Source organism: Podarcis tiliguerta (assembly GCF_965153285.1).
Source record: "Podarcis tiliguerta genome assembly, chromosome: Z".
In the NCBI taxonomy this organism is placed as follows: domain Eukaryota; kingdom Metazoa; phylum Chordata; class Lepidosauria; order Squamata; family Lacertidae; genus Podarcis; species Podarcis tiliguerta.
The window spans coordinates 46,321,739-46,341,875 of NC_139553.1; the positions used below are offsets into that span (position 1 = coordinate 46,321,739).

General features: G+C 50.9%; 1 protein-coding gene across 6 annotated transcripts in view; it reads right to left on the reverse strand.

Annotated features, from left to right (window-relative positions):
- Positions 1-20,137, reverse strand: part of NLGN3 (neuroligin 3) — a 64,365-nt gene that overhangs the window by 3,544 nt on the left and 40,684 nt on the right. For 2 of the 6 annotated variants that reach the window (XM_083422452.1, XM_083422453.1), the window contains 4 exons: positions 19,138-19,200; positions 15,078-15,227; positions 12,110-12,295; positions 626-1,415 (listed from right to left, as the gene is read on the reverse strand). In XM_083422452.1, coding sequence (XP_083278578.1) covers positions 626-1,415; positions 12,110-12,295; positions 15,078-15,227; positions 19,138-19,200 — 1,189 coding nt within the window. The remainder of the gene's footprint in view (positions 1-625; positions 1,416-12,109; positions 12,296-15,077; positions 15,228-19,137; positions 19,201-20,137) is intronic. The other 4 variants (XM_083422455.1, XM_083422456.1, XM_083422454.1 and 1 more) reach the window with 3 other exon arrangements.

Genomic DNA, 20,137 nt, shown 5'->3' on the forward strand with positions numbered 1-20,137 from the left:
GGCGGTTGATTTAAATGGCAGGCCCTGAAATTCTGGTTCTGTAAATCTGAGCTCAGTCTAGAGCAGGGATGGGGAAACTTTTTCAGGCCACGTTCCTGTCTAGGCAAGCTTCTGAGGAAAACATGCCACTCATGGGTGGGCCAGAGGTGAAGTGGGTGGAGCAACATGTGTAGTTCTAACCTCTGTCCAGTAAGCTGTGCATTCACTTCCCCACCCTCCATCTAAACATGCTTGAGATGTTGCTGGAGTTCAAGGACACGTTCCAGCCAATAAGAAGCACTAGGGATGAGAGGGAGGGCCATAGCAGGGTGTGGCCTGGAGAGAGAGTCCCAGGGGCCAGATGGAGAGCCCTGAAGAGCCTCATCTGGGACCAAGATTCCCCACCCCTGGTCTGGCAGATGGAGACGAGGCTTTACTTGAGGAACCACCTTTTGCTTAGCCTGATGGTTGATCCTTTTTATTCTGTACTGCCCACTCCAGTGGGAAGTGGCCCTTTTTGACTTCAAACCCTTTTAACTGAAGGAGGTAGAGATCAGACCTAGGACCCTCATGCCACTAGGGAGATGACTGGTACCCCCCACCCACTTGGCCCCTGGGGTGGGAAGGGGTGGTGGTGGAAACCTACCCGGTCTTGGCAAAGTTTGTCCAGTAGGTCATGACCACAGCACTCAGCATGACATCGTTCTTGGAGAAGTTGCAGGGGAAGAGGTCAGTGGGCCCGATCATGGGGATCCCGAAGACGTAAGGCACCTCGTCCCCGTGGGCGGCGTCGGACCAGGGCGGCTTCATGAGGCTCTGACAGTGATGGTAGAAGGCGTAAAAGTACGTGGGGGAGCCATAGCGGGCATGCAGGTCAGCGGTCACCACTGAGGGCTCCACCCACTGGTGGTCGGTGAACAGGGCCACCAGCGTCTTGCGGCGCGTCTCGGGGTTGTCCCGGTCAGCCCAGTCCGTGTACATGAACTTGATGGTCTCACGGAGCGTGTCCTTTCCCTCAGGGTAGCCGTACAGGTTGTCCACAAAGTTGGAGACGGAGTAGTCGAAGTCGCTGCCCGAGACACCGTCCTCTGGGTCCACCACGCCCTCCACGAACTTGAGCCCCTCGCCTTGGTTGACGCCCAGCATGATGTCGTAGTTGAGGAACTCGCCCTGTTCCATCAGGATCTCCGGGTCGTCAGGGATGACATCCCCATCAATGACGGGCCCGAAGGCCACGTGGTAGCGTGCCGGCTGGATGTCCTGCTCCACCAGCTCCTTGGCGCTCTTCTGCCGCAGGCAGTCCACCATGTCCACCGTGTCCAGCACGTTGCAGCCAACCTTGTCAGCCAGCAGGCTGGTGTACTTCACTGGCTGGTAGTTGACAGCCCAACTGGAGAGGGCAGAGCCGCTCTGGATGATGGCCCTCTGGAAGAGGCCTGCAGGTGGGAGACACAGAGGTGAGCAGAAAAGGCTTGAGCATCAACATCAACCTTCTCTCTCTCTCTCCTGCCTAGGCTGAGGAACTCCTTAGGATGCCGCCCTGCCACAAGTGCTGAAACGGCAGAATCGACTGCTGAATTAAGAGGATGTCATGACAAGAGTGTTTACGGTGGAACAGAAACCCCTGAGGGATCACCTACCAAAATATCAGCAATCTATGAAGTTGTGGGCGGGATTTGGCATACGAGCAGCAGATGAATGAAAGATTGAGTGGTAGTGGGGCTTAGATAATGAAAATACATGTGTTACGAAACAGCTTATAAAAAGGAGTATAACCAAACGTCAGGAAAGGAAGGGTGGTAGGAAGTCAAGAAGGAACTTGCATGTTTTTAAAAAAATGTATATGGTGACAAATGCTTTGAAATATTGCTGGAGACTTAATAGAAATGATATATGTACACATACAAACACACAAACAATACGCCATCCTGTTTTCCTGCCCACAAACAATGTGGCAGCCATCAGCCTCTGCGGGAAGCTAGCTCTAAAGGGAGAGAACAGTTGATGCTGCCCTGCGGACCTTTAGCCTCTCCTGAACTATTTCTGGGAAACACAAGAAGCCACAAGACACACCCAACAGCCCCTCTTTCTGTTGCTGGGCTCCAGAAATGGGAAGAAAGGGTGCCACTTTCTTCTTAGATGCTGGCCTGGCTGCAGAGTGTGGGGCACCCTGGGGCATTAGCTTAAGCCCCCCCTCCAGTGTTCACTAACCCATCGCCAGCAGCCTCTGGCGGGATGCTCAGGCAGGGCCAAGCGTGGCTCCGTCCTGCCCGCCCGCCACAATGAGCAGGAAGGGGAGGAGGGGGTGTTGGCAGCGGCCTCCCTCCTGCAGGCAGGGCTCTTGGAGGCTGCAGGCTGGCGGCTTGGGGGTTAAAGCCCCACACCACTTAACCCTGTGCATCCCACCGGGAGCAGCCCTCGCTTCCTGCCCAGCTGGGCCCCGCTCCGTGCCAATGCCCAGTGGCACAAAGAAGCCTTTTTGCTGGAGGGAACACAAGCGGCAGGGGCGGTGGTGGGGGTGGGGGGGCGGCGACGGCAACGCAGAGCCTAGGAAGCAGGCCCACAAAGGGCCTGGGGCTGGCAGAGGAATGCTGGGCTGGGTGCCAAGGCCCCTTCCATGCAGCTTGTCCTCTGAATACAAAAAGGCCCCAGGAAACGGCAGCCTCCGCAGCTGAGACAGGGGGAAGGGGCCAGAGGGCAGCGTTCCCTCTGCGGCGGCAGAAGCACTCAGCGCTTGGCCTGGGCTCCCCAAAAGAGCAATGCCACACAGGGAACCGAGGCCAGGCCTCGTCTCTCTGGATGGAGGAGGGAGAAGCCCCCTGGCTCCCGACCTGGGGAGGGGGGTAGATGTCTATTTATAATCACACTCTCTCTTGCTGCAAAATATCCTCTCAACCAGCTGCATACCTCGTCAGCGTTAATTGCCTCTTGCCTACATTTTCTGTCGGTATTTTAACAACCGTTGGAAGGGCGCTGCGTCATCGCAAGGCTTATACCAAAGCCTTCCAGGACATCCACCGAGTGGAGGAGGTCTTGAATCAGCCACTCAAGTGCAGTTGGGCATGCTTGGAAGGCATCCTGGCTCTTGCAAGGCTGGGGCAGCTAAAGAGACCAAGCTACGAGCTGGGGGAAATCCCTGGTTTGAATCTTGCCCCAGCCATGAGAACATTGCTAGTTTGGGCCAAAGTCCAGCACCCTGACTTCACAGTGGCCAGCTGGGGGTCTCGATTGGAAGCCCATATACCAGGCCTGAGCACAACAGACAGCACTCTCCCCACCTGCAATTCCCAGGTATTCAGAGGCACAGTGCCTCTGACCAAGGGCAAAGAACACAGCCAGATCCTCTGGGATTTGTCTAATCCTCCCTCAAAGCTGTCCAATTGAGTGGCCATCGCTGCATTGCAAGAGAGCAAAACTACATTCTGAACTATATGCTGTGAAGAGTTTTTCCTTTTGTCTCTTCTGAACATTCCAACATTCAGGTTCATGAGCGGCCTCAAGTTCTACGGTCACTGAGAGGGAGGAAAAGACTTCTCATCCTCTCCCCCCCCCCCTTTCACACCAGGTGTAATTATACACACCTCTGCCATGTCCCCTCTCACTCGTTTTTCTTCTTCTAAACTTACTCACACACCCTCTGTCTTTTTTCTTCTGTAAGCCTCTAGCCACTGTTACACAGTGATAACGATGCTCCTCTACCCTACAGAGGTGTTGTAAGGCAGAGTTTTCCAGACTGTGTGTTGTGACACGTTAGCATGTCAGCTGCAGTGTGCAGGTGTGTTGCACGAACACTTCCTGCACTGCTGCCGGGGCTGGAAAGGGGTTTGTTTAACTTCCAGTTTGCTAGTGAAACTGAATTACTGAATGATGATGCATGTCTAAAAAGTGTGTCACCAGCATGAAAAGTTTAGAAAGATCTGTTGTAAGGATTACGAAGGGGCCCTTCTCTCAGTCCCACCACCCTTACAGGCATGCTTGGGGGGGACACACACGGGACAGGGCCTCCTTGGTGGTGGCTGCTGCCCGACGACTTCAGAACTCCCTCCTGAGAGACACTAGACTGGCTCCCTCACTGTGGTCCTTCTGCAAGCAGGTGAAGACTTCCTCGTTCCAAGAGGCTTTTGGGAACTGACTGCTTTTAAGAAAAGGGCTGCTGCCATGCTGTTTTTATAGTAATTGCTGGAACACACACGCACACACACACACACAATTTAAACTCTATCAATGTTTAATTTGTTTTTCAATTATTATTTTTTTCTGTGTTTTAGCAGTTCTTATTTTTATCAGTAAACTGCCAGGGAAAAAGGCAGGGAACCCACAGGGACCTCCCTGCAGCATCACAACTGGGTCAGTGGGCATATAAAACCAGTCCAAAACTAGCTTCCTCCCACAGCCCTCACCTGCAGATGCTGCCATCTGGGCTGTGAGTCCTGGAAGACCTGCTGCCTGCCTTGCAGGCCTTTTCTCACCTGGACTGGGAGGCCGGGGCCCGGACTGACTCCAGCTGCAAAAGCTGAGGCTCCTGAAAATACACTTGGGCTGGGGCATTGTTTAGGGAGTGGTTGTTTTTTTTGGAGGGAGGTGTTATTGCTATTATTTGTATCTTTATTTTAGATCTTGATGCACATGTGAAAATTGTTCAGTTTGGTTGTGCATTTTTCAAATGCTTTATTTATTGCTTTTGTTATGTCGCAGCTATGTATTTTCTTTCATGCTGCAAGCCGCCTTGAACATGGTTTGAACTGTGGAAAAATATACAAATAAAACTACATATGCATGCATGTATGCCATGAGAAGAGGACCCTGGGTCCATTCCTTCTGCTGATCATAGCTACTGTTTGAGGGCTTATTTTTTTAAGAAAAGCAGCAAGTTGAAACTTTGGAAGCCCATTAACAACAGAAGCAAACACACAGACACTTTCCTATCAATGGGGGACATCCTAGGTGGGCACGTATTCTGACCTATGAACGGATATTCCAGTGCCTTTTCGGGAGGAGGGTGGAATAGGGGGCAGCAGCACTGGGGGAGGGTAGTTGTTTTTAAAAACCCTCTCCTCCCACCCCACAGGCCCAATATAAAAATCCAGTATCTGCATCCCCCCCCCCAAAAGAACTGCAGGTTTGGCGAAGTGCGGGGGTGGGGGGGTGGGTTTAAACCCGGCCGCCAGTGGCCGCGGAAGGAGAGGGACCCCCTTCTCACAGGGCTCTATCCTCAGCTGACACATCTCTCTTCCTCAGATACAAACACACAGGCTAGCTCTCTCCCCGTATATGTGTGCACACACACGTGGTTGGTTTTTTTTTTTGTTGTTTTTGTGTGTGGGGGGGGTGTCTGTTTTTAACCAAAGAAAAAGTCACTGGGAGCTCTCATCGCGTCACTGTCTAGTTCTGGCCCCCTGGCACTTAACACGTCTCCCTTTCTCTGTGCTCCCAAACCAACGCCGTTTGTTCACTGTGACTCATCTTGGGCCTTCGCCTTGTTGGATGCAGTCCTGACAGCTTTGTGCTTTCCTTCTCCTTAGTCACATGTACTGCCTCCCGTTTCCTGTAAGTTCTGCTTTTATAAAATCTCCAGGCTGCTAGGAAATCTCCTTGTGCAGCCACATCGATCTGCTGGGGAATCGTTCCAGGTTGTCCTTTGCATCGGCACGCCACGAGGGTGTGCCTCTCCCGTATTGCCCTTCTGAAGAACTACCAGCCCCCAGCTCCCTCCTTTCCCCTCTTCTGTGCCCAGGACTAGATTTGCCGGTGTGCTGAAGCTCGTGCTATTGAACTTCACATCCTTCACTTGCCAAGCATCACCCCCACCCCCAACACACACCCTGCCACCACTGCAGGAAAATACAGAACGATGTGATTTTTATTGACATGTGAAATGTAGGTGATCACATTTCAACCTCTGCTGTATACACATTGGCTGGAACCGGAGGGAGCATTGTGCCTCCTGAATTCAGGTTTGGAAGGTGCTGACAGCCTACTAATTAAAGAGAGGAACCCATAGCCTGCAACCAAGTGGCCACTAATACTGAGCTCCCAGGACAGAGATGAGGGAACTGGGAGCCCTCCACATGTTCCTGGAAAACATCATGTTTCCTGACCATGGAAATTGGTGTTGAATGACATTTGGAGGGTCCCAGGTTCCACACACACCTACCCTTGAGACACACCAGAAGTCAGTGTGTCGTGATTTAAAAACAAACAAACAAACAAACAAACAAACAAACAACCTCCTTGCCAATTGGTTGGATGAGCAGGTGTGACCATGAAACCTTATCTCAAAAGCTTTCTTTGAATATTTACTGCATTTCTATCATTAGCATTGCATGTATGTACCACCCTTCGTCCAAAGGTCACAGAGCGTTTACAAAATAAAAACACAAAATTCATAAATAAAATTTTTTTAAAAACACACAGAAAAAAATCATGTTTAAAAGGCCATAGGTTGTCTAACAGCCAAAGGCCTGGTTGAAGAGAAATGATTCCACTATGTTCAGCTGTGGATCGTGGTTGTGACACCTGTGATGAAGCCAGTGAGCAATACGAACAGATGAAGCAAAAGCAAACAAACATACCCCACAAGCTTTCCCATATCCTCAGCATACAAGGATGCTAAAAAACCCCAACAGCCAGCTGCCCCAATGGAAAGTTTGCGCAAGTGGGACACTGACTGTCTCCAGCAAAGGGGCTGCCTCTCGCCAGCCAACTTGCCCCCTTTCTCAGGAAGGGCAAAGGTTTGTGTCAATTCTGCTGCAGAACAGATGCATCAAAAGGTCCTTGAGAAAAGGGCCAAGCCTGTAGCTATTTCTGAAAGAGGGTGGGAATAGTTTTTTTGGGCTCATTAAACTGCATCGACATCTTCTCCCCCCATTCTCTTGGCTGGCCCTGAAAGGATCACTTCAAGGATCCCAGGGCAAGGAAGTGTTCGCTATGCAGTAGTTTGGTCACCTCTGTGCACTCATTAAATTAAAGGTGGGGAAGCTCAGGGCCCTGGGAATTAGGCAGCCCTCCAGGTCCCTAGGACTCTCCCCAGACACATTCCTCACTGCCCCTGCTTTGCACCTTCCTCCTTGGATGCTTTTGCCTGGCTGGAATGTGTCCCTGGACTCTTGCTTGCCTCCATGGAGGACAGAGAGGGACGGGCGTGCATGCACATGCAAGCTGCCCAATTGCACAAAGGTAAACCTGGCATTCATTGCTCTGCGCACTTTTGCCTCCAGCCCCGCTCGCCACTGGCATGTGGCCATTGGAAAGCAGGACAGAAAGGGATGTGGTCCTATGACTGAGCATTATTCCCCATCCCCGTAGCATGTGCAACAAAAGCAGCCATGTGCTAAAACTGTCCCTTGTATCTGCCCACCTTGTGCTCACCACTAAGCTGCATGTCGGCCCTTTTTTTGCTTCCGATATACACTTCTCCAGCATGGCTTCATTGGGTTCCAGTGGCCACAGGGGCATCCTTTGCCTTCCCAGCTCGACAGATAACAGATATTGCCTTTCAGTGAGGTAATATCCAAAAGGAAACATTCTCCCTGGTACATGCACTGGTAGGGGAAGGCACCCCACACCTGCTGCCATGCCATTAGAAAATGGTCTGCTAGCTCCCTCCTGCCTGCTCCTGGTCCCCTCCCCTGGCTGGCTCAAAGAGGCCTGTTTATTCCCCGAGTCTGGCATATTCCTGCCAGCCTCCTTTGCTAGCACAGGATGATACTGCCTCTGGCTTGAGTGACAAGTTTTGCAGAAGCTGCACGACAGCAGCAGGGGGAGTGGCGAAGACCCTTCCTGCGTCTGCTGGTTTATGAGCCTCAGTAAAGAGCGAAGAGGTTCCACCACAGACGTACAAGAGCCTGTTTGGAATCAGTTCCCTGCAGGCAGAAGTGAGGAAGGCCAGGATGATGAGAGGTATACTGCTGGCTCTTGACAGAACCATCAGCGGGCCAGAGAGAGATTGGCGGCAGCCTCTCTCCAACTTCTTTGGGGCTGCTTAAGGAAGATCTGTGGGGAAGTAAGACACCAGACTGTGCATGCTAAGCACATGGCTCCTCCCAAACAATCCTGGGCACTGTAGTTGGTTTCCAAAGGGTGCTGGAAACTATAGTAAGCTATATTGGTAAGGTACAGTGCCCAGGATTCTTTGGGTGAAGCCATGCGCTTAAAATGTGATGGGGTTGTTGACCGAAAGAAGGGCCAAGTTCAGGAAGCATGCGCCAGCCATTCCTGAAGAGGCTTTCAGCTACCCTGAGGGGGACTCATATTGCTCTGTGCTTTATACCATGTATTTGTTTCTGTATTTTAAAGCTGAAAACTGCCTTGACGGAAAGGAGGCATATAAATGAATGAATGTTCTAGGCCTCTGCTCTGCAGGCTGGAATTTGACCAGAGTTTAATGCTTTAGAGCAACAGAGGGAAAGAGAGAGAACACAATCCTGGATGGGCCCAGCGTGTGCAACATGAGCAATGGGCTCCCAGCATTTATTAGCACAGTGCAGACATGCCCTCCCCTGTAATCAGCAACATTCTGGGTGACCTTTTAATAATAATAATAATAATAATAATAATAATAATAATAATAATACAACCACCCTTTATCCAAAGATCCCAGGGTGGTGTACAACATTAAAAACATAATTTACACAGAATAATAATAATGACCAAATGTCTGGGTAAAGAGGAAAGTTTTCACCGGGCACCTAAAGTCCTGCAATGATGGCGCCAGGTGAGCCTCTCTAGAGAGAGCATTCCACAGATGGGGAGCCACTGCAGAAAAGGCCCACTATTGTGTTGTCACCCTCTGAACCTCTTAGGGAGGGGAGGACACAGAGAAGAGCCTCAGATGACGAGTGCAGGGTCTGGAACGATTCGCAAGGCAAGAGTTAATACGAACTACCTGCCGTTGCCCCACTCCCGTCTTGCTAATTCAGTTTCCATTTACATATTCCATTCACACACACACACACACACACACACACACCTCTGAAGATCCATGCAGTGAAAGGCAAAGAATCATGGGTCATGAAAGACTCATTAATGCTTCTCCTTATTTACATAACTGCTGCTAAAACATAAATATAAGGACATATGAAACTGCCTTATATCAAGGTCACCTGCATTGGCTCGGTCCTGTCATCTCTGACAATGGTTCTCAGAGGTCAACTTAGACAAAGGTGTTTCCTAGTCCTGTTGCCCAAGAACATTTTAACTGGGGTGGACTGATTCTGATATTTTAGGCACGCAAATGATATGCTTTCCACTAAGCTATGAGCCTTTTCCATACGTCAGCCTCTTCCATAGTGCAAGCTCACAGACAGAAATGACTGACAGCCTCCATCCTGCTCTATCTCTTTTAGCAGCAGCCAGTTTGGGTTTTCATTATGGAAAATAGCACAAGGCACAAGCACAATTCATTCCACACATGCATCCAGAGACTCATGCACACATAGGTCACATTCCAGAAGACCAACAACAACCCTGCAATTTCAAATTCCTAGCAGAATTTCTGATTCTGCATTGCAGCTGTTTCCTAGCCCCAAACAAGTCAATGGAAAGATGAAATGAACTACACCAGAGTCAAGCAGCTTCTGGTCTAGTTAACTGCAGCCCAATTAAAATAGCTCTTAAATTGTGAGAGCGCTGAGAAGGAAAGTGGCATGGCATTACTTTCTTCAATCTGTAAAAACAGATCATATGATTGCTTGGTCAGTTAATATATGGACCCAATACCCTTCTAAAAATGTTATGCAAAGCACTGATGTATCTGCTATGTGATGTCTTTGGTGATGTCACAGGCACTGCCCAATAGGGTCTGCTGACAACTGTTCACACTCAAACAACAGCAGTACCAAAAGCGCCACCGGGGCTTGTACTGGTGCCTGTGATGTTCTTGATGTTGGCACCCATCTGTCTTAAGACAGAATGTTCTTGATGACCCAGCCTTGAATCAGCTCTGCCGGTTTCCACGGTCAGTTTACTAACCTCATTCTGCCCAACCTTTGCATCAGTTGTAAGATACTCTCACTGCAACCTGCCAGCCAGGATTTAGAGTAAGTGAGAGCGTGAAGCCTTTGACCTAATTAAAACTCTTGAGTATTGCATTAGTCAGCCCCACAGGTTTTGTAAAATACAAATAAAAATAAAAGATTAAGCAGGTATTTTGTTCACAGCTTCCTTAGTTATGCATGGCAAGCTTCCAGACCTGTTTTACAAGGTCACTTGGAATGGATGGATGGGCTGCTCTGGTTCTTTGCCGAAGCTGAGCAGAAACATCTCACAACAGACCTGACCTGCTGCAGCTGTTCTTTTTAGACTTGAAAAATGCCTCTACAGCACTTTTAACCCCTATCGGCCTTGGCTATTTCATGGGCTATCAAGCTGTTTCCCATCACTGCTGCTGATTTCCCCTTTAGGCCCATTATACAGCCAACATTTCTTTTAGCGTGGCTCCCTCTGGGGCTCGGGAGTTTTGCATGCCTCTGTTCAGCTCCTCATGCTTGGTATGAATCTGACCCTAGGAAGGTCCTCAGACCATCTTCAGTCCACCCAGCTCCCTTTTTCTTCTTCTCACACAAACAGGTTCCTTCTGCCACATTTGAACTCTACCGCCAAACCATTCCAAACCATTCATTTCTTTGCAAGTGTGCAAAGCACAGCACAGGGCACCAAACTCAGCACCCTGAGAATCATGCTCATTACAGAGGTTTTCTAAGAGAAATATCAAATGTAGAATGCTAACCCTCTTTCCAAACCATTCCAACAGGAGTTTTTAACTTGGTTAAAATATATTACAAACGTGCAGCAGAACTTAAGAAGAACCAGGTGCCTGTAGGAAACCCGCCGGCAGGACTCTGATATTTCTAGCAACTGGTATTGGGAAGCATTACTGCCTCTGACAGTGGAGGCAGAGCAGAGCCATCATGGCTAGTGGCCACTGATGGTCTTATCTTCCACGACTTTGTCTAATCATCTTTGAAAGCCATCCAAGTTGGTAGCCATCCCTGCTTCCTTTGGGAGCAAGTCCTGCAGTTTAACTATGCACTGCACTAAGAAATACTTTGTCTGTCCTCTGCCTCTCACATATACATGTGAATTTGCACTGTTGTACCTATGCAACCTTTCAGGTAGATTGCTTGTTAATTTCATTTACCCGTTTCCTGTAAAGCAGAGGAGCAGCTTAGGCACTTCCTGATCCCTCAGAGCCGACACTTTCAGAAGCCTTTGTTACCATGAGCCACTCCTTCTTTCCTGAATCTACTTTGCATTTTACTTAGACCTCCAAGATCTGGACCAAGGTACAAGAGCAACACACTTAAGGGCATGGTGCCTCTCAGCACTTGCTGGGTTAAAAACGGGGTTTGGTTCTGAACACCAGGACTGAGCAAAGGCCACTGTATTAACAATAATAACAATAACAATAACAACAATAACAACTTGTTGTTGTTGTTGTTGTTGTTGTTGTTATTTCTACCCCGGCTCTGGGCGGCTTTCAACAGAACATTACAAATTTCCACACAAAAAATATTTTCCTATTTAGCCCAAGGTCTCTTTGACAGTCTCATTTTGAGTGGAGGGCACTAATTTTGTGATTGATACTGTTAGAACAATTAGGAGTCAGAAATCCTTGCAAATCACCCAAACCTCTACAAGTAGAGCCTGATCTGCCGACGCCTATGGTATATCTTTGCAGTCAAGATTATGTGAGCGTTAATTCAGAATTACTTTAACAACAAGAGCAAAAAGGCATCCGCATACCGGTTAAGCACCCTGGAACCTGCCATTCCAAGAGGAGGTAATGCATCAATGGGAGGTGCACAAAGAATCCTGGGAGCTGCAGCAGCTTACCCCTCAGCGCTACGGTTCCCAGCACCTTCGACAATCTACAATTCCCAGGATTCCTTGGGTTTGGGTGGAAGTCATGCGCCTTAAATGCATATGGCGTGTTTGTGTACAGCCATGCACAAGGATAAGGAGGGGTGAAAAGCACGGCTTCTCATGTCAGCACGGCTGGAGAGGCAGAGAAGCCCAGTAATTTCAGGACGGAGATGGGGAAAAATCCAGGCTCTTTCTAAACCCTTCTCCGACGCACTCCACCTACTTGGCAAACGCAGAACTGGGTGCTGGAATGAAGCCGGTCTCTTACCCTCGGAGTGGTGCGACAGCGTGAGCAGGCTGACACAGGAGGCACCAATGCCCGAACCGAAGACAGTGATGCGCAAGGGGTCGCCGCCAAAGAAGGCGATGTTTTCGCTGATCCAACGCAGAGCCTGGATCTGGTCCAGCAACCCATAGTTGCCCTTGGCAGCCTGGTCCCCGGTGCTGAGGAATCCTGCAGGCAAGATGATAGTAGTAAAATGGGCAGCACTGGCCCCAAGGCAATTCTTGCCTGCCCTCGCCCCTCATGCTACGCACTACAAAGGGCAAAGGCCACTGCCATGGGTCCCAGTTTCTCAGCTGCGACCGACCCCTTCCCTCCATCCCCCACACCGTGCATTTGAAGCGCACCTCCTCACCCTGGCCCAGAGAATCTTGGGGACTTGTCATTCACCCCCACAGAACTGCCATTCTCAGCATGCGTAACAAACTGTGGAGTTACTGGGATTCCTTTGGGTGGTGGAGGAGTTAATGTGCTTTAAATGTACGGTGCATACACAGCAGTCTGCTCTGCATGCGGCTGTGGCTCTTTTGGTATCTGCCTGTAGCGTACAGCCATTTTGGAGGGCTTGCCTCAGGAACGAGGCACCGTATTTTGGGAGAAGTGATGGTTCGTGTTTGTGCAGGTGCTGGGTCAGCCTCTGTGAGAGGGGGCAGCTAGCAGCAGGGAAACGAGACCCTTGTCTGGGGTCAAGACTTGTCCTCTATTCCCTCACAGCTGACCCAGGCCCCCTCTGCCATCTTGGGCCTGCTGAGGGAATCGAAGGCCTCCAGGCCTTAACTAGGCCAGAGCCTTTCCGTACTTTGGCGCACTGAACAAAGCAGTTAGCCTGTTGGGAGAATTTTTATCTGGTTCCTTTTCGATGCCGCCCCCCCTTTTTTTGGAACAATTGATATATTTTATAGACATACTTTCCTGCAAGCTTTTGGGCAACATTTAGAAAAGCAGCTTTTGGACACTAGTGAGTCAAGTGGGATGTTTTACTTTTTTGTGTGTGTATATATATATATATATATATATACACACACACACACACACCCCACACCCCGATGAATCATAATGAGCTAGGTGGGGTTTGTTCTTCTCCCCTGATTTTATGGTGGATATTTCCTTTGCTTTCTGGCCCAGGCCTTCCCTCCCCATGTAGTTATGAATGCTGTGTGATACTTGTTTTTATTTATTTATTGTATATGATATATATCTTAAGAGCAAATGTCTCTAACAAACATTAATTTGCTAGGATGCAAAATGCACAAGTTGACCCTAGTGCTCCTGCTTAGTAGGGCTGCCAAATTACTAAAATCTTCTTTTAAAGTAGCAAATGTATCTTATTTCCAGACAGTGCCCCAGATTACCACACAGGCACCCACAAAATCAGAGATGCTGTTGCCATGAACAGTGGCCACGGTCCCTCTGTTTTCCGGTGCAGAAGAAACAGGTCCTCGGGTGGGGACTTGTTAGGGAGGGTGGCTTGTTTGCTTTTTTGTAGGGCAGACTGAGCTCCAGGGTACAGTGAGCAAGACTCCCTTCGGGCAAAGGGAAGGCCCATATTCAGAATGCAAAGGAACGTGGAAGCCGCCTCAGGTCCCCCAAAAGGTCTAGCAATGTTGCCCCTTTAGCGATCAGCCATTGCCAGTCCATTTCCAGAGGAGGCTTGGCTGCACCCCAGCGATGGGGACATAGAATACTCCCTCTGGTGCAGCTCATTAGCGGCGCTTGCCAGGCCTCGCAGGAGGGAGGAGGTGAGTAAACACGTTTATTCAATATTTAACCGCAGATCAATATTTGCTCTGTGCTGTGTCAGGATGTGTAAATGAGAAAGAATTCCCAAGCAAGGGACCTAACGCCCTTCTGCACAGCCGGCCGGCCACTGCCACAGCTTCTAGCTTGGAGAGAAATGGAGGGTCTGTGCTGGAGACACGTTGCCCATGGAGAAATGCCCCCACGCCAGCTAGACAGCAGGTATGGGGCAGGGGACCTTCCTCCACCACACCTCCTCAACATGCCTTTGGCACGTAGGTGGAGCAGTTGGGCAGGGGTGAAAGAAGGCGAGAGGGTCCCCTGCCAAGGAAACAGCATTGAGGCAATGTCTGCACCCCTCAAACATTTGGAATAAACACCTGGTCAGACATGCCCTTCCCACCCTGCACAGATATGTACACTGCCAGCAGGTGATGGTGTATTTATTAGTATCGAGGTTGCAAAATGCTCTGGCTGCTAGAAAATTAAGGGCGAGACATTAGAAACAAACCAACCTAGAAGGGCGGGTGGGATGTTCTTTTGCTCCATCATGCACTAATTTATATGATGTCCCTTTTGCTCTGGAGAGGAAGTCTTATTTTAATCTCCCCCCCTTCTTTTCCTTATGCATATCATCTGATGGAATGTTCCTGGTGCAATGTGTTAAAATTGACCATATTTCTGCGGGTATCGGACTGCGATAGAGCTAAGGCTCTAAGCAATAAAAGGTTCAGTTCAATTCGCCAGGCCAGGTCCTGGGGTGGTGGGGGTCAGCATGAAGCATAGCATTTGGGGGGAAGGGGTGGCTACTGAGAAGAAGGCGGGTTTGAACAGTCTTGCTTGTATCCAGGCACCAGCTCCATGCAGAGCAGAACAGGACACCCCCTTCCTCATCCTTGCAAAGTTTGCTCCCAACATGGAAAGGAGCCCACGAGGATGTGATGGAGATAGGCAAGGACAACTTGCTGAATGGCTGCGGTTGTGGCCATCCACCAATGTGGCTCTCACATGTCAAGAGAAGCCACAAGGAAACCAGCATGCCTTTGGCCCAGCAGGGAAGTTGGGTCACCCAGATTCTGACCCACTCTGGTCTTGAAGGCACAGGTCGAAGCATCTCTGCCCATCTAGATGCTCATGGCCTACTGCAGCACCTCTTTCCCCCCTGCCCCCCACAGCACCTCTGCCCCCCTGTGAAGCGGGCCCATTGGATCCATACCCAGCACTCCCACACGGTAGTTGAGGGTGATGACGATGACATTGCCGTAGCTGGCCAGCACGCTGCCGTCAATCATGTTGCCTGTGCCTTCCATGTATGAGCCGCCATGGATGTACACCATCACCGGCTTGGCCCCACTGTCTCGGATGTCTGCAAGGGGGAGAAGCTAGAGACAGGAGTCCGACAGAACCACCTCCTCACCTCCAGCCTCATTGAGCCAATGGGGGGGGGGCAGCTCCTGGCACAGGGGTGTGGGGAAAGAGGCCCAGCCCACCCACCTGCATCCAGAGAGACCCCGGGCTGATGCTCAGCCCAATGACTTTTCCAGCAAGGCAGCCAGCATGAGGAAACCCTGAGGACTTGGCAGGACGCACAGCTCGGTTGTGTCTCAAAATGCTGCACTTCCAAAGCCAGACCCAGGATGGAATAGGGCCAGGGGTGGCCGGCGCAGGACCAGCGTTCCACCTTGTGAATAAACCATTGTGGTTTGCGTTGCCTCCCCTGGGAGGGGGCATGGGGAGCCAGGAAGGGAAATGGGCAGCCCGCTCCCTCCCCCCAGATTTGTGCGATAAGAGGGTGATTTGAAAGGTGGGATGATTGGGGCCAATAAGGTCTCAGGGCCAGAGGGAGAGGACAGAAAGAAAACACCACCTCTTCACTCTGCCAGGGAACCAGCCCTTTCCACAGATGCTGCCAGAAAGGGCTTGCACCAGAGTGATCCCACCTTGCTCAGCCTCCATTTCCCTCTCTCTCTCTCTCTCTCTCTCTCTCTCTCTCTCTCTCTCTCAGTGTGGGTGTTGCTCCTTACAACACATCCATCACAAGCAAGCTTTGTGCTGGGAAGAGGCTTGGGAACGCCTCCTCCCAAAGAGCCCACCCATTCTGCTCTCATGGCCCCATTGCATCCACAACAGCTGTGCCTGACCCAGCTTCACGGAGCTGGACTCTACACCTGCCAAGGTGACCCACGGGCACCAGACCCCTCACTCCAACATGCACAGATCAAAGCGTCCTAACAGGGAGCCCTACACTGCACAGGGCACACCAGGCATGGACAGAAGGGGGGGGGAGCTTCCTTTGAAATCCAATTGAGAGGCGATGCAATTGACTGAAGGAAGCCCTGTTCTCAGTAGCCACCTGTCCCCCCAAATAACAGCTCAGCGAGGACCCTTGTGGTTCTATCCAGGTGCTTATTGCTGACGTTCTCAGCACAGCCACGAGGCAGCAGCCTCGGCAGAGGAGGGGAGAGCAGCACAGGGACTCAGAAAGAAGTGCACTGCCTAATTTAGCCTTTGTATGGTAGAGGTCCCTGCATACGACTTTGGCCCAAACGGACTGGGCGGGTGGGGTGGGGGGTCCTTGCAGCCAAAGCAGGTCAAGTCCAGAAGCAGAAAGGTAGCAAACAAGACAAAAAGGACAAAGCATCAGCATTGCTCCTGAAGGGTCCAGAACTCCGGAAGCTTCCAACACTCCATCCGGAGACTCATCATCAAATTCTGCCCCAAAAAACCAAACCGAGGCCTGAAGGTTGAGGTTGAGGGCTGGCCCTGGAGCAGCATCCTTGAGAATCCGCTAGGAAGATGGCGAGACTGCAGGAAACAGCCTTATCCTGAACCAGGCCACTGGTCCACCCTGACTGGCAGCAGCTCTCAGGTTTCAGGCAAGGGTTTCTCCCAGACCCACCACGAGATGGTAAGGATTGAACCCTGGACCTTCTCCAGGCAAAGAGGATGCTGTGCCACCAAGCAATGGACCTCCAGCAGGAATTCACAACAAGCTCAAATGGAAGCTGCTGGCCTTCTGAGCTCTGAAACAAGTTCAGGTTATGGAGTCCTCCATTGCAGAAGAGAGGGAAGGGGAAGAAAGAAGTGTGTTGGCTCCTGGAATGGCTCTCCAAGTCCAGTCCCTGTTTGCTTTTCACAGAAGCTGCCCACCATCATGGGTGGCGAAGTTGCTCCATGGGGTTGGTGAAATGACTTATCACAGTGGTGTTTCATGAAGAACTCAGAATTTTGACCCCCTGCTGGGAAAAAAGGCAAGTCTGATAATCAGCTTCCAACATGGGTACAGCTGGGTGGAGGTCGAGTTCATCAGTCTGAAGTGAATCCACAGGTCCTTGTCAACAGTGGTCATGATCTCAATGCCCACCCGCCCACCCACCCACTTGCATCCAATATATCATTGCAACACCTCTGAAACCTTCCATGATGCAGAATGCTATTCATGTCTGGTTTCCATTATGCTGGTCTCTGGGGGTTACAGACACAGTCTTATGGTGGCTTCGCAGCCTCCAACTGATGCCTCAGTGCCCTGACCAGGGTGGTGGAAACTGTTGGGAAGTTACCAGCTAGAAGGAAACACATAATGCTCCCCAAAGCATTATGAACCCATACGGGGGGAAAGCCAGGAGAGGCATCTGGAAAATGGTTGAACGTCTCTTGACATTTTCAGCGTACCCAAAGAGTGAACCAATACAATGGGGCTTACAGTGTGTCCCCAGTGTGGTAGCTGTTTTGTAAAATTTGGTACCCATCAAGGAAGACAAGCTTATCCCTTGATTGATTATGGTTCAGGAGTGGTGAGTGGTAGGCATGAGTTACCATGTGCTCTTTCAAAGGACTACACCACAAGGTATGCAACTTGAGCCTTCCAGATGTTGTGGACTTAAATTCCCACCAGTCCCAACCAGCAGAGCCAATGACCAGGCATAACACCTGGAGGGCACTACCCTGGCTACAGTCTCCCAGACTGGCAACCATTCTGTGGTTATTGCACGGCATCTGGGGAAATGTTAGATGGCTACTTGCGACTGTTGGTTCCAAGTTTAGTAGCTTCGGCTGTTGAAAGGTGGCTGCACACACACGCAATTAATTCATGAGTGAGTTCTTCATTGCAATGAATCTGCCAGTGCCCCAAAGAGGTGCACATCTTGCAATTCAGGAGGGGGGCCTGGGATGGCCTGCTGCAGTATCTGGCTTCTCCATCATCCACTGCATCTACCTGCCCTAAATATAGCCACTGCCTAAGGACAGCTTCATCCTCCACACCTGGGTGTTGGTGTGATCATTCCATCTGCTGCAGAGTGATTTGACCTGGACCTTGGGCACATGAAGGTCTGTCTCCACCCCCACCCCCCCCAGATTCTGCATCTCCTGATCGCTTTGTCTGCCCTCTCAGCAACGGGATGGCTGCGTCCTCAGGATGCCTCCCTGGGTGCAAAAAAGAACAAGTCTCTTTTCAGCAATTTTTTTTGCAACAGTCAGGTGACAATGTCCTCCTGCCCCTGGCAGATGCACAGCTCCTTCTGACCAACATGAGAGAGGCTGTTTGTGCCAGAGGGGCTCAATCCTGTTCCCCACCCCTCCGGGTATAGTTGTTTTGGGAAAAGATGCTGGCAGGCACAGCTGAGTGGAAGGCTACTCTCCCTCCTTGGGGGATGGGGGCAGGTGTCAAGTGTGAGAGAGAGAAACAGAGAGAAAGAGCTGTGAGAGGCACGCATTACTCGTTGCAGGGTGCACAGAGGTTCTTCAGACCTGAGCCTTCTCCTGCGACCACAATACATGCTCCCTGCAACAAGCCAGCAGGCAGCAGGCCTTTGGGAGACCAGACCTGCTGAGCAGGAAATCCAAAGGGGACACCTTTTTGTCCAAACAGGAGATTGGCGACAGCTGGTATGTAACATTTATCCCAGCTCACCATGCTACCCACATCGCCAAGTGAGACAAGGTGGGGTTGGGGATGGGGGCAGTGAGCAGGCTCCCATAAGCAACCACACGCCCAGAGCTGGGTGCCCCTTCCATCTCCCTCCTTCACTGCCCCCTGCCTGCCCACCTCCCTGGAAGAGGAGGCCGAGGCTCAGAGAGCATCACCACCATGCCCCTCCCATGCAGCTGCTCAGCACAAGGAGACAGAAAGACACACACACAAAAAGAAAAAACCAGCGGGGACTTCCTGGGATGGCAGCAAATGAGGAGCGCGCATGAAAAGGAAAGCGTGAGAGAGAAAGAGAGAAAGAGAGCAGGTTCATGCAGCCACAGCCACCTGGCGCGCACACAAATACCTTCGTCTTCATCCCCGTCATTATCCGCTAAGTCCTCGCCCTGTTTCTTAGCGCTGGAGCCGCCTGGGGGGGACCAAACATGAAGGAGACAGAACAAAAAAAGGGGGGGAGGGGAGAAAATGAAGAGGAGGGTGGGGGGAAGGGAAGAAAAACAAAAAAGGAAGAAAAAGAGAAACAAAAGAAAAAAGAAACAAAAAGAGAATTCAAAAATAGCATGATTGCAGAGAAGGTGGCACGTTACCTGGGTAGCGCTTGGGCTCCACACTAAAAAGCATCTTTTTGCCCCCCACTCTCTCTGACCTCCAAAAGCAGCACTGGGGGGGGGGGGAGGCAGGGGCTGTCTGGAGCAGTTTCCCTTCCATTTCCAGGTGAGGCAAGAGGCTACTCACAGCAAGGGGAGAAGGGCAAGCAGGGACACCTCCTTCAGGGTGCTCACCTGCCTGTCCTCTTCCAGGCAGGGGATTCTGGAAGTCAGGCCCGAGGAAGGCATGGGAAGAGAGGGGTTGATAGAACCCATGGGGACCCTCCACACTGCGGCTTCAGGCCAGGTACCCGCCTGTTCCCTTCCTTATCCCATGGGGGGTGGGGATGACTCCAGGACTGATGCCCGAGTTTTGGGAGGTACCAGTTCCCTTGGAAAAGTCAACAACCCTCAAGAGACCAGAGGGGAAGTTGTGGGGGAAGGAGAGAGAACTGCCACAGCTGCCTTTGCCTGGGGAGGCAGCAGTGTTGGGTGGATTTACGGGCAGCAGCATACGTGATCAGTGTATGCCTTGTGATCAGACTCAAGTCACCGGTTGCTTGCACATGGGTGCCAGTGAACAAGAAGGCCCTCACTTGCCCATTGCCAACCACGCTGTACATGCACAATTCCAGTGTGTGTTCATGGGAGGGAAGGAGGGAGGGGAGGAAGAGGTGTGTGCGTGCACATTGGTGTGAGCATGCTCACATGCATGTGGCAGAGGCTGGTGGGGCAGTGGGAAGTCCTAGCAAGGGACAG